The sequence below is a fragment of the Erpetoichthys calabaricus genome, chromosome 10 (assembly GCF_900747795.2).
Source record: "Erpetoichthys calabaricus chromosome 10, fErpCal1.3, whole genome shotgun sequence".
NCBI lineage: Eukaryota > Metazoa > Chordata > Cladistia > Polypteriformes > Polypteridae > Erpetoichthys > Erpetoichthys calabaricus.
In genome coordinates, this window is record NC_041403.2 from 143,928,160 (window position 1) to 143,943,227 (window position 15,068).

General features: G+C 38.2%; 1 protein-coding gene across 2 annotated transcripts in view; it reads right to left on the reverse strand.

Moving 5' to 3' along the window:
• The window catches only part of chd6 (chromodomain helicase DNA binding protein 6), a 254,759-nt gene that overhangs the window by 46,230 nt on the left and 193,461 nt on the right, over nt 1–15,068 (reverse strand). For both annotated transcript variants that reach the window (XM_028812022.2, XM_028812021.2), the window contains exons 22-25: nt 10,923–11,125; nt 10,265–10,464; nt 7,752–7,911; nt 285–374 (exon numbers count right to left, since the gene is read on the reverse strand). In XM_028812022.2, coding sequence (XP_028667855.1) covers nt 285–374; nt 7,752–7,911; nt 10,265–10,464; nt 10,923–11,125 — 653 coding nt within the window. The remainder of the gene's footprint in view (nt 1–284; nt 375–7,751; nt 7,912–10,264; nt 10,465–10,922; nt 11,126–15,068) is intronic.

Here is a 15,068-nt window from a genome sequence, read left to right on the forward strand (position 1 = left end):
AGGACTAAAGTGAATTCCAACTAAGCTTAAAAAAAAATAATGCAAATTTATAAATAAGAAAAAATACCCAAAAGCATTTATATGCCCCAGGTGGTACTGTTGACACACTTATCAGAAAACCACCAAGACAATTCCAGGAAAAGTTTGTTCTTCAAACCATTATGTGAAACATAAAGACTATCAGTTATTCTTTAAAGCTATTTATTTTGCAGCCAAACAATGCTGACACAAGATTCACATCTCTGAACAAAGTTTAAGAAAAGGATTGAGAAAAATTGTGTTACCTTGCAGAAATGTCTTCTAATGCTTTGTCTGCTGCCTCCCCAAGTATTTCTGACTTCAAGTAATACAGCATTCTGACTCTAAGTAAAACCCTGCAAGATCATCAAAAATCAGTAACTAATGTGTATGTTTACTGAAAATGTTTTAACAATGATAATTATTTTTATCTTTACATAGAAGATATCACATTAAAATGCTATATAAGCATTACAAAACATCATAGAAATTAACGTATTGACAACAAACAGCACATAGACTAAACTCTAAACACTTAATATGAGCCACAGCACTTATGAACATACATACAGTGGTACCTCAGTATACGTCCTTAATCCATTCCAGATCCTTGGACTTATACCAAACAGGACGTAAACCAAACAAATTTTTCCCATAAGAAATAATGGGAAAATGATTAATCCGCTCCCATGAAAAAAAATCCTATTGTTATTGGCATATTATACATTGATGGGGTTGTATAAAATAATTTAAACACTGCTTAATACTAAAATACATAAATACAAAAGCAGTTAGATGAAATAAATGAAAATTTAACCTCCCTTTACTTTTTAATAACGTCTTTGTTTTTCACAATCGTAGATACCATCGTTCTCGGCATATGGTATGCAGCAGCCAAGTCCCAGCTACGCATGCCACTTTGATACTTTTCAACAATCAATTCAAATTTACGCGAAAAAACACAAAATCACGTGAAAATTCACAGACAGTTATAGCACGGGTTGTTCACTGAATGCTAGCAACTGGCGTACTGACGCTCGTGGGCAGTCGTGACTTTGTCTCGAGAGTGGTAAACAAGGGTGGCGCGTGATGTTCTAGCATGCGAGTCGTATTCCAAGCAAAATTTTTCGAGTCCAAACAGGACGTATACCAAGTTGGACTTATTCCAAAGTGGACGTATACCGAGGTACCACTGTACTTCAGTAAAAATAAATAATGCTACTGTCAAAAGTTTATAAGATATAAATAATACAAATAATATTGTTTGTTTAAATAAATGATGCAATGTATTCCAGGATTTATATTACACATAAAATAAAATACTTAATACTTAAAGTCCCATATGGTATAACAAAACTGTCAGGTATATTAAAGGCCTAGTTTCTTTGATCGTGAAGCTAATAATCTAACTGTATCTAGAGGGTAAAAAAAAATATATATATATACACACGTGTAGAACAAAGTCCAGTAGAAAGCACCATTAATTTCATTATAAGTAAAGTTTATTACAGAAAATGTTTTTAATGTTTTCAAAAAAAGGAAGGACAACAAGCCCAATTACCATAAACACTCGTACTTAGAAAAGTGGGTACTGCAAAGAGATCAGCACCAAAGAAAACTAAACAATAAACAAATCATAAAAATTGCAGGAAATTAAAGGACAGAATTATAAGTGAGAATGCTAAACAAACATTGTCACAATTAAGAGAACGGCTAAGGCAGGAATCATATGAGTGAATGAACAGAGGTGGTTACTGCTTTAGTATTATTATTATTATTATTATTACATAAACTATATAATGGAAGGCACATGTGGACAGGCATATGGACCAGGATCTAACAAGAATCGTTATCTGGCTGAGAGGCCAGTGCAATAGAAGAACTGGGGGAGTCAAGTCGGCTGAACATTTTCTCCCCCGATACACCAGATGGCAGTATCCCTGAGTTGGGATCCCACACAGACAACTACAGAGCATGCGGAGATTTGTAGTCACATGGGGCAGCCCTAATGAGTTCTGTGGGGGCCACCAGGGGGAGCTGCAAGGATTCACAGTCCTTACTTTCTAAGGCCTCCAGTCAACCCGGAAGCACTTCCAACAGGCTATGCCCTTGCACCAGAAGCACTCCTAGGTCTAGGCTAAAAGAAGCTGCCCAATCTCAGCCAGGGAGTAGGAGTCAAGTGGAAGAGAACGAAGCTTGTCTGGAAGAGTGGAAGGTGAAGCAAATCGATTGGTGTGAGAATTGCAAAATCCTTTGTAAGGTATTTGAATGCAAATAAACCCTTTTATTATATCAGGACTTGCGTCTGTTCAATTGTGCCTGGGGTGCTGCAATGCCCCCTATTGGTCACAACTAATTTGCAAATTGGATGCAAATAACAAAAGCAAGCTATGCCAAAAGTGAAAGTATATAACAAAAATCATCCCTCAAAGTGTGGTTCTATCATGGATAGTAATGGACTACAGAAAGCAGTAGTTAAACTATACTACAATAAATAGTACATATGTATTTAACCTTTAGTTTTTCTTTTGAGAATACCAAAACTCAAAAAATAGTAGTAGTGTGTGAAGTAGAGAGAAATTTTTACTCACTTGTCTGACTAACATGAAATATAAAAGAACAGGCTTATTTTACAATTCTTATTTGTTATAATTCTAATGCCCAATTTATTACTTTGTAATGCATTTACACAAATCATTTTGCAAGTAAGAATGCAGCATCATTTAGGGGAAGGTCAACAGTCCTCTGTGTAAAATTTACTGTAATTATCACAAAAGACAAGAAGCTTGTTTTTATTATATATACCTGTTAGGGTTGTGGAGCGTCTTAAAAGTTCACATCATCTCTTCAAAACTCAACAATGTTTGATACTATCATTGGGGCATGGTTGGAGAGATTACGAATAACGGACTGCTCTATCCATGTATTGTGGAAAGCATCAACATGGGGTGGTGGGAGACTGGTGTGCAGGTGTTTTAACTTGGGACGTAGGAGTTAGTTTTGGTGTCCCAAAGACTGCTGCAGCTCAGAGCACGTGGCAGTATTTGGTAATGTTATTAAAATGATGCAAAGGTGATTTGGTTCAAGTTTATTTAAAATTTTTACAAATCATGATGCCGTATTGGCACAAAACTCTGAAAGTAGATCTGCCTCATAAAATGGATTTGAATAAATGTCTACCAACAGGAAGCTAGAAGTTACTAATTACTTTTACTCACTCAAACACTGCACCCTTAGTTTTTCTTTCTACCATCTTTTGAACAAAAAAAGCAACTTGGCATGCAAGCCTGACAGCTTTCTTGTGAGGCACACGATTAAAAAAGTGACTGCTGCAGTTTGCCGCTTTGATGAAATTTCTGAAAATGTCTGGAGCCAGTCAATGATGTTTATTTACATCAGTGAAGTGCCCAGCCAATAAGAAATGGACTACATCATTGATAATTTGATTAATACTTTTTTCTTATTAGTGAAATCATCAAAAAAATGTTTGAAAACTAATCTAAATGTATCAAAGAAATCTTATTCTGAATCAAAAAGAATGATCCAAATGTGTAAAAACTTCATCTTTTTACCTTGTACTCATTTGTGAACTTCAACAACTTTCAGCCAAAGTCTATTCATATTTTTGTTGCACAGAAAAACGTATAGCTTTCTGTCCAGTGCAACAAAGCAGCTTTTTTCTTCTTAGACTAGACCTGTTCTTCATCGAGGGGACTCTCATATTTAAACTTTGACTAATAGGAGTTTATGCATCCTACACAAACTGATGCAGTCAAAGTATAAGCAGAAAAAGGTGCACTATGTGCATTGTGTCTGAGTCTGGCTGTTGCCGAATGGGAAAGTTGTAGAGAGTTTTGTGCAGAGAAACTGCATGCAATTATGTTAGCATGTTGAACAGAGTAATTTCTCTGCTAGAGGCTTGGGCATGTAATGTCACTGTTGTCTTTCGCATGAATTTGAGCACTATGATGCCAAGTGTTTCACTTAGGATTTTAATGATCAAACAATTGCTATTACTGACCAGATGTTTGTTAACTCACAAAAAATCAGTTTATAAAATGAAAGATTAGCTGCACAGTACAAAGTTAATAAATAAGTAATAAGCTTAGTACTACAATTAGCTATAAGGTTGGTTGAAAATGAATAGTCTAGCAAAACACACAGAATGCTGACAGGTGATAGGTTCAGTGTAGGTGTAGGCAATAAAGGAACACAGTAGATGCCCTGATTAGTGTTGTTATGTTTTGTGAAGAGGGTTTATTTAATATATGCTTACTACATTCATCCACGACATGCAGTGTCAGCTTTGAATGTATTCTTAATCCCAGAGCATAAAAACTATAACCGGTTCTTAGTATGTACACACTTTGCTCATGGCTATTTGCACAGCTAAAGTTTGCTCTTTGGAAAGTATAACAAGCTCTGTGAGGCAAAGGTTAAAAAAAAGGATAGAAATAAGGAGGTGTGCAGAACATAAATAAAATTTACCCCCCCCCCCCCACATTGGGCCCATCCTCCGGACCATGAGAGGGCAGCCGCCCTGGTTGGTATGGGGGCCACAGGAACGGAGCATGGAAGCTCAACCCTATAGGGGCCCGTGGTCACCGCCAGGGGGTGCCCGAATGCCTGAGAAGCCCTGGACATCAGCACTTGTGCTTCCGGGTGCTCATGTAGCACTTCCGCCACACCAGGGAGTGCTGCACGAAGCTCATCAGGAGGCACCTGGAGCACGGCCGGGTGAGGGGCCACCTCTCTCCATTCGTCAGCTGGAGTCGGGTGGAAGTAACTCGGATCAGAGGAGTGGAGGCGGTGAAGGAAGGCAAGATTGTGAGAGGCCTGGACTGAGGGTGTGTGGTGCAGGGGCACTGGGTTGTGTGCGGTAACTGTAAATATTGTACATATGGCGAATAAACGTGTGTTGGTGACTAAACCATTGGTGTCCACCTGTCTGTGTCCGGGCTGGTTCCCACAGAAGCTAGAGCCTATCCCAGTAATAACTGAGTGCAGGGCACAAACACCACATGGACAGGGCACCAATCCTCTAAAGGACGAACACACACACGCTCACTAAACCAGTTTAGAATCACCAGTTCACCTAACCTTTGGACTGTGGGAGGAATCCAGAAAACCCAGAGGAAACCCACACAAGCACGGGGCAAACATACAAGCTCCATGCATGGAGTTAAGACATAAACAGACGGGAAGCACTTGATTATTTTAAACTTAAAAATGATTACAACAAAACTAGTAGATTTATGAAGAGGACAAACATTTCTATTTGACATAAATATAGTCTTGGTTGTCAAAGCTCAAATGCCAAATGATAGTCAAAGGACATCATATCTTTGATTGCCGGTACAACAAATAGGTCTGAGTAGGCATCAACCACAGCACCCACTATGGTCATTGCTGATCTTATAAAAAGAATGGAGATAAACGCCATCAACTCAGAGAGGGAGAGGCAAGTTCGTTGTACCACATGAATGTCATGACAGAGTAAAACTGAATAATTAAAAAAACAGTGCTAACTTTTAATAGTAAAAATAGTAATTAGTAAAATTTATGTACACCGGGTGTTGCAGATTCAGATCAAATGCAAGTTTTTATTATATTATAGTAATAATAATAGCAGCTCACTAGTCATAATGCGGTGCACCCAGACTCGATCTCGCAACCTTTTGGTTATAAGGCAGCAGTTCTTACCTCTGTACCATCCAAGAATAAATGTTAACTTTCTGTAAATTGACATTTGAAATTGGGTTTTTAATTTATGGACTGCAACATGTAAACTGAATGATTTTTTTTTCTTTGGTTATATTCTTGAATAAAAGCGCACGTTTATTTGACATTTGGACTAAAGTCTTCTCACATTATACACCTCACATCATTATTAGTAATAACATGGAATATGTTTCTGTTTTAGGTATGTGTTCAGCCTTTCTTACCTCGTATTTCCTGTATGTGTTCAGCCTTTCTTGCCTCGCATTTCCTGTCATCCTACATTTACACAGATCGTGGCAGACACAGAACACACATGAAATGCATGTATTCCAAATAACAATATATTATTTACCCAATACAACTCCAGGCACCTCACACCCAGATAAACACACTTGAGCTCTGAGAATTTTGTGACTGACTTCAGCTCCATCGGTGGGGGATGGGATAGCAGGCTGCTTGCTGCTTGTGATGATCAACATATGTGCAAATCAAAAGACACTGATGGAGAATCAAAAGACACTGATGGAGAGGTGCGAAGGAATTTAAGGTGACCAGGGATTACGATTTTTTTATAGGCTTCAGGGATTCTAGTGTTAACCCTCAACTCTCTCTGTCTCTTGGTACAGTATATATTGTGAGCAGGGGGGCTAAACGCACCCCTAGAAGACACGGACGCTCCTAAAAAAAACTCTCTTAAAAAATGCTCATAGACTACCTTCACATTGCTCCCTTACTTGCTGGGCTTACTTGCAGCTGCTCTGTCATGTGATATGCTTCTCACACGACATAAGCATACTTAAAAGCCTGAACAGCACCTGTCCTTTTTGGCTAATTGCTTTGTTTCTCTCTCCTCCTCCCACAGACATCCTCTGCTCCTCTTGGGGGTCCCGCTCCCATTGTGCTCCCCTATGATGTTTGTCTACTCTTTAATCGAGAATTAACTGCTCATTTTACTTCTGAGACATGTTTGTTTGAAGTGTTTGAATAAAGTTCCTGTCTCTACAATCTCCTGTGTTTCTGTGCAATTCTGTGACCCAAACGTGACAAGATAAAGAAAGTTATACAGTAATCCCTCCTCCATCGCAGTGGTTGCGTTCCAGAGCCACCCACGAAATAAGAAAATCCGCGAAGTAGAAACCATATGTTTATATGGTTATTTTTATATTGTCATGCTTGGGTCACAGATTTGCGCAGGAACACAGGAGGTTGTAGAGAGACAGGAACGTTATTCAAACACTGCAAACAAACATTTGTCTCTTTTTAAAAAGTTTAAACTGTGCTCCATGACAAGACAGAGATGACAGTTCTGTCTCACAATTAAAAGAATGCAAACATATCTTCCTCTTCAAAGGAGTGCGCGTCAGGAGCACAGACTGTCATAAAGACAGGAAAGCAAACAAATCAATAGGGCTGTTTGGCTTTTAAGTATGCGAAGAACCGCCGGTACAAAGCTGTTGAAGGCGGCAGCTCACACCCCCTCCGTCAAGAGCAGGGAGAGAGAGAGAGAGAGAGAGAGAGAAAAACAAACAGTCAAAAATCAATACGTGCCCTCCGAGCTTTTAAGTATGCGAAGCACCGTGCAGCATGTCACTTCAGGAAGCAGCTGCACAGAAGGTAGCAACGTGAAGATAATCTTTCAGCATTTTTAGACGAGCATCCGTATCGTCTAGGTGTGAGAACAGCCCCCCTGCTCACACCCCCTACGTCAGGATCAGAGAAAGTCAGCGCAAGAGAGAGAGAGAGAGAAAAGTAAGTTGGGTAGCTTCTCAGCCATCTGCCAATAGTGTCCCTTGTATGAAATCAACTGGGCAAACCAACTGAGGAAGCATGTACCAGAAATTAAAAGACCCATTGTCCTCAGAAATCCGCGAACCAGCAACAAATCCGAGATATATGTTTAAATATGCTTACATATATAATCCGCGATAGAGTGAAGCCGCGAAAGGCGAAGCGTGATATAGCGAGGGATCACTGTACTGAATAATGGGGGTGGAAGCATGCGGTTTACCTACTTGTTACAGTGCTGCTTCAGATGTTTCTTGTAGCTATCATCACAGAGTACAGTCTCAGGATTGCAGTTTGCTAACCAGTCAGCATTCTTTATCTCAGGAAGTGACATCTGGTTCTTCATCTTTTTTCCTTTACGCCCTCGTGGAACTGGCGCAGACAGACCTACAAATACGTTTTTTGTGAAAAGTAAATTTGGTGTGAGGAAGCAAATGAACTTAGTATTAAATTTAATAATAGTTTACCTAAAAGAAAACCAAACCAACATATTAGGAAAAAAATGCATCTTTCTGATAAAGAAGTATATATTGCAACTTGCAGTTTTATGATCATTAGCAGTGTCACAAGGTTGATACTAAGACATTTATTTTAGTGGAAAGAAAACATTTACTTGATGTAATGAGCTCTCAGTAAATCATTACAATATTCATAAAGGACCAAAACTGCACATTTTTAGCAAGTGATACAAGTTTAAATGAAGCCAAGTAATTATTATACAACCATATTTTTGACAAAATCTACTTATGTACACAAGCCCAGTTTTGTCCATTCAGCAGTTATACTCATTTTGGTGTGAACTTTCACAATGAGACAAATATTGTTAACGTATTTTGTAATGCATGTAGAAACTAAATCCAGTGCATTTTTAATTCTAATAGATGGTGCTTCACTAACATTAGCACTGCTATTGAGAATCATATAGCAAATGTCACTATTGAAAGCAATAGTTACTCTTACACTATAACTTAGTAAACAAAATTTAAATAGAAGAAAATATAGGACATAAGAAAGAATGATAGAGGGAGTAATATTCTTATTAAAACTCAATTATACATTCAGTTGATCTGTGCTTATTGATGTAGCAAAGAATGAGCAGGAATAAACTGTGTAAATAAGAAATTTAATTAACAGCTTTAAAGAGTGAGGGCATACTGGCCTGCAGGGCACTGGACCCAAGACCCCCACAATAAGGCTATCAGCTACATCAATCTGTATGACAACCATTGGGCTCCAATTGGATTAATATTTTCTCTGTCTTTTTTTTTTTTTTTTACTTCCTATCATTTTTCCTATTTAAAATTTAGGATACTGTACATGCCATCTACTGGAATAAAAATGAGAAACGCAGAGAATGATGTGCTTGAGTAACTGTGTCAATTGGTGTTGAAGGTATTGCGGACAGTAGTTACACTTGTGAATTCATTTCAGCCAAATGATTCTTCTGCACTTAGATTTGAACACTAGACCAACAATCCATGACTTACTGTGGACCAGACCAGCTAGTTTACTGCATATTTGGCTTACTCCTTTATCCAATGAGATTTTCAAGAGCAGGATGTTTTAAAACTGATGAAGTGCATTTTTTCTGTTGAAGCATAGGTACACATTATGTGATATGCTTATCATCACAAAGTGATTCAGAACTGGCTGCCTAGAAGTTTAAAGTCCAGTGCCATACTGGATAATAAGCTAGAGATGAGGTGTATAATCTGTGGTAAACCTTTACTGAAAAGATCATTTTTTACCCCTGAGAGCAGAGTTTAGAAGACTTTGTGAAAGTAAGGATTAATGAATGTCACTACAGCATAGAGCCAACATTTGACCAATATAAAACGTGGACACTGGGGTAAAGTCATAGTAATCCTAACCTTTTACTAATTAAGTTGTATTGAGAAAGTTTAAAAATAAATAAATAAATAAATACATAAAGAAAAACAGCCTTTTACACAATTGAGGAAATTGTCAGTAAGTGTAATTAAAGTATAAAAAACGGGTTCCCGGCACCTGGCTCTGCTTCACACCAAAGAAGTGTCCTTTATGATCAATAATCAAAATTCCACTTGGACCTCTTATAGTATGCTCAAGTGAAAGTGCGTCTCAACCATCCAGCCAGCTAATGAGAGAAGGCTTTCATTTTCCTCCTTTCAGATGTGGCAGGGTAACAGGAATTTCAAAAGTGCATAAATGATATCCTTTTAAGAGTCTTTATCAGCCTCAGCCTTTCTACTTATATCTCTTTTCCATGTATAACCGTGTTGCTATTTTCCATATTAACTTGTTAGGGAATTTCACCAAACATAACTGCTGAAATAAAGGTGGCCGGCTGGCCTTATTCTGCAGGTGAAGCCCATAGCCCATAATTTTTCAGAGTTCAAGTTTCACTATGTCAAAACAAAAAGGCAATACAGGTAAATGCAGACCTGATGTACGATAAAAACTGTGACATTTGTAATTATGGTACATTTTAAAACATTCAGTTTTGCTTTAAAAATATGGGTTTTGTAGTGCTAAATTAGCAGATACTATAGAATAAAATGTTTAATTTTCTTTTATATGTGTTTGTCTTATACATGAGGCAATCACTGAAGCCACATGTTTAAATAACTTTTAAAACTGATAATGCATGCTGGATTTATTAAGTGTTTCATATAAATTTAAATATTAACAACTCAACATCAAGTGTCATCATCATCATCATCCAAGATTAATTGCATTACCAAAGTAAAGGTCAACATACCTGAATGGTTCTGCAAAGCTTGGTTCTGGCCATCCTTAGTAGGTGTAATAAGATCCCAGATGAAACTTCGAATTTTCTCATCTCCTTTATAATGCTTCACGCAATATACTAGAAGTGCTCTACATATTACTTCCATGTCTTTCTCTGCCAAGTGCCACTTAAATCTGCCATGTGTAAGGATGTCCTTCCAGCGGCCCCAGCTGAAAACAAAAGCACAAAACTTTTCTGAAGCTGGCTTGGTTGGGGGTTAAGCCTGTTGGGTGACAGAACGTTTACCAATTCAGTACTGAATTGGTTGTATCTGTCTAGACTCCAACTTATAGTCAACAGTTCTACAGGTAACTCATGAATAAATTATGCACTGAGTGGCTTATACTAAATTACAGCATAGAAATTTATAATATCCACAAATCTAATATTAAAAATAGTACAGATCTACAAAACAATAATCACATTGTTGAGTAATTGAATGTCTAATGGACTTTGTGTGTTGGATGTAAACCAATAGTCTTTTTGTTAAAGCAAATGATACTCTAAGTAAATTAATAGACTGAGCTATTCATAATCACCTAGATAATACTACAAAATCAAGTTGTAAATAAAAAAAACCTGGTAAATCTGAAACCAAACATTTCACAAAATGCAAACTTAGACTCACCCAAATATGAGCAAATTCTTCTCCACCCTGAAGCACTCTGCTCGCATGTAGCGTCGGTTCCTTTCATTAAGACGCCGGGTACGACAAGGCCTGTCTTCAGAGTCACTATCCAGCTCTGAGAACTCCATCAACTCATCATCCTCAAATGAGTTATAATGTCTAGTTTGCTTCCTTACACGAGGTGTGTCAATCACTAAACTCTCCTGAAACATAAAAAACACTTGCTTAGAGTAATTTACACATTTTTGTTTTTGAATGGGCGTACTCTAATTGCTACATATTCTGTAAAAAGGATTACAATAGCTATTGAAAAATGAAATATTACAGGGTTTGTTGAAAAGAAAAATTAATCTCCTTGTTTCTCCAACAGTTATCTTGGGAGATGTTAACATTTGTCAAATTCTTCCCTGAATGTCCAAAGCTTTGGAGCAAATAACAAAAGATACAGTGTCCTTGACCTCCTGTGGAGATGAAAAATGCACACCTCCTTCACAAAGGAGTTCAAACTGTGTGAAGAAGATATTCTCCCTTCATACCAATATATTCAACCAGATCACTGCATCACCCTAAACCAGCAAATGTTGTGAACTTATACTGATGATACACAACTTGACTGGTAAAATCTCTGAGATTGCCTTAAATAAAAAAAAAAATGCTTTAATCCCCCTGGGAAACTGGTAGAAAAAAAAATAAATCAACTTCCTATCAATCCACATTCTAACCCCAAATTTAATACCCAGACAACATATGAAATTTAAAGACTATAATAATCCTTAGCACTGACAAAAATTACACTATTATTAAATAAATTCTCTTAACATATAAATCAGAACATTGTTCAATCTAGTCATGCCCTCTATAAATAAGTCAAAAATTAACCATGTTCTTAAATATATATAATAACCTCCAATCCAAATGGTCCAAACTATGACTATCTTTTAGTTGTTTTTTAGTTATTAGCAAAATGAAAGGGTAAGTGTGGTATTTTTTATTTAACTCAAAGTTGTTTCTTCACAATCATGGTATACATTCATTTACCAGTTGAAACCAGTCTAAAGTGATGCATTTTTTATAAATGCCTTGTCTGTTCTTGAAGTTTACAGTGGGACTTTAGGGTGCACGGGTCCACAGGTGATTAAAAAAAAAGTCTCAAAATTTACTGTGCCCCCACTGGCAAAGGTTTAAGTTTTAGAAAACATGCCTTCCACATTTATGAGGCATCTTTGTACTAATGTAAGAAAACTAAAAATAATTATTTTATTACAGATTCATGGTACTATTTTCTCAAGGTAAGGATACATTTCTTGTTCGTTTGTCTGCTTGCAGAGGCCATCATGGGTGGTATTTTGAAAACTCAGCATCAAGCCTAAAACCCAGTGCATTATATTCTGTGTTGTTATTTTACATAGGCTATAGAGCCAGACATGCGCTGTTCAGGAGCATAGTGAAAACAATACTTTGAGGGTGTGGGTTGGCTACATGCTCCCTTGTTACTCCAGAGAGCGTTTTAAACCCAAAACCTTTGATGGTCATGAATAAAGATGAGCCAGGCAAATGACTTACAGTACTTACAGAAAGGGGTTGGTGCAAAAAGTGTCACTGCTTTTATTAAAATCCAAACATTGTTCAACAGTGCAAACAGTGCAGTGATTCAAAATGTTCTTCTAATAAATAAATAACCCATAAAACCAGTGATACGGAGGTAAAAAATTCAATACCTAAATCTAATAAAAGAAGGTTAAAATCTAGAGACATTTCTTCAAAAACAGAAGTCCTAATGCTTCCTTCTAAATTTCACCATCTCCTCTGTTTACTTTTTTCAGATGCCGCAGCACAAGGAGATGTCCTACTGACAGGTTCACTCAACCTTCAAATCCTGACTCAGGTCCCTACTGCCAGGTCTGCAGCATTCATAGGATGCCGTGCCAAGCCAACAACCTATCTCCTGCCACCAGTCGCATAATGAGCCACTCCTACTCCCCAGCAAAATTCAATATGAGTGCCCCCTTCGACAGCCCCACAGCTCCGCACACTGAGGCTTGCTGCTGACTACCTGCCTCCATTCCTCTTTAACACAGGCTCTCCTGATCCTGACTCAAGTGATCTCTCTTTTATTCTTCTTTCATTTCAACCTCCATTCTCTCCTTTCTGTTATTTCTTTTCTTTCTCTTCCTTTTCTCTTTTTCTCCCTCTTTGACTTCTGTACAGACTTCTTAAACTACCCGATTGAGTCAAGATGAGACACTGCACTCTCCAAGGTATGAATGAGGCATCTGACTAATCCACTCGTATTCGCACATTGAGTACGCCATCAGCCAAGCACTGCAATCAACTCCGGAGCAGCACCGTCACACGGCACCTGCAACTGTTCAAAGCCTGCACTCTCTGGGGACTTGATTATTTAAAACCTACACCGCAGCACAAAAGTTTAGTTTTACTTTGTACAGAAAACGATACATCTGAACTGAACTTATTACACTGAATTGCATCTATACCAATAAAAGGCAAAGCCCTCACTGACTCACTCATTACTAATTCTCCAACTTCCCGTATAGGTAGAAGGCTGAAATTTGGCAGGCTCATTCCTTACAGCTTACTTACAAAAGTTAAGCAGGTTTCATTTCGAAATTCTACGCGCAAATGGTCATAACGGTCGACAACGTCTGCCATGTTATCTATACTAATAAAAGGCAAAGCCCTCACTGACTCACTCATCACTAATTCTTCAACTTCCCGTGTAGGTAGAAGGCTGAAACTTGACAGGCTCATTCCGTACAGCTTACTTACAAAAGTTAAGCAGGTTTCGTTTCGAAATTCTACACGTAACGGTCATAACAGTCGACAACGTCCGAAATTTGGTAAGCGGCTTCCCTGTGCTAACCTAAACCGATGTACATACTTATTTCGATGGTATGACGCCACTGTCGGCCGCCATATTGAACTTTCCAACGGTCTTTGTTACTTAAGGGCCCATCTTCAAGAAATTTGGTACGCGGGTTCCCAACGCTAACTGAATCCTACTTATCTATAATAATAAAAGGCAAAGCCCTCACTGACTGACTGACTGACTGACTGACTGACTCACTCACTGACTGACTCACTCATCACTAATTCTCCAACTTCCCGTGTAGGTGGAAGGCTGAAATTTGGCAGGCTCATTCCTTACAGCTTACTTACAAAAGTTAGGCAGGTTTCATTTCGAAATTCAAAGCGTAATGGTCATAACTGGAACATATTTTTTGTCCATACACTGTAATGGAGGAGGCGGAGTCACGTATCGCGTCATCACGCCTCCTACGTAATCACGTGAACTAAAAACAAGGAAGACATTTACAGCACGAGTCACACGCGGGAACGAAGGTAAATGACGTTAATTTTTGACTGTCTCTTAATACTGTGTGAGCATACATATTAACACATGTGCAATTAAACGTGTGCATTTACGGGGTGATTTCTGAGGCTTAAAAGCTCACCTTTTATCAAACGCGGGAAGAAAGGTAACTGACGTTGTTCACTGTCTTTTAATACTGTGTAACCATACATATTAACACATGTCCAATTAAACGTGTGCATTTACGGGGTGATTTCTCAGGCTTAAAAGCTCGCCTTTTACTAAAAAGGTAAATGCAAAACTATTTTCAATCAGTTTATTGAAACGCTCCCGTTAAGGATTGCAATAACATATTCGCGAGATAAAAGAACGAAGTAGGGGGAAATGGAGGAACAGCCGCAAACAGCAAAGAGCAAAAAATTAATTAAACAATTGAGAACGGAGCGAGTTAAGCATACAAGCATGTTCATAAGGGAAACAAAGCACGGTGTAAAACGTAAGTTTAAATGAAGTTTATAGAAACGCTCCCGCTGCGGATTGCAATAACATATTCGCGACATAAAAGTTTAATGAGAAGACACGAGGTATAAACGAAGCACACGCCGTGGCGCAACGTTAGGGGCAACAGTTTCAACCATTCTATGATCTGCTTCTCGCAACTGAAAGACGGCACATGGCGGATGTTAGCCGACTTGCTGACCGCAACGTTAGGGGCTTCAACTATGGCGCTGACGCAACATCTCAGTGCCAACACTTTGCAGACTGTACTTAAAAGACACGCCCTCCTCACTGGACAGTTAAAAACACCAATCAAA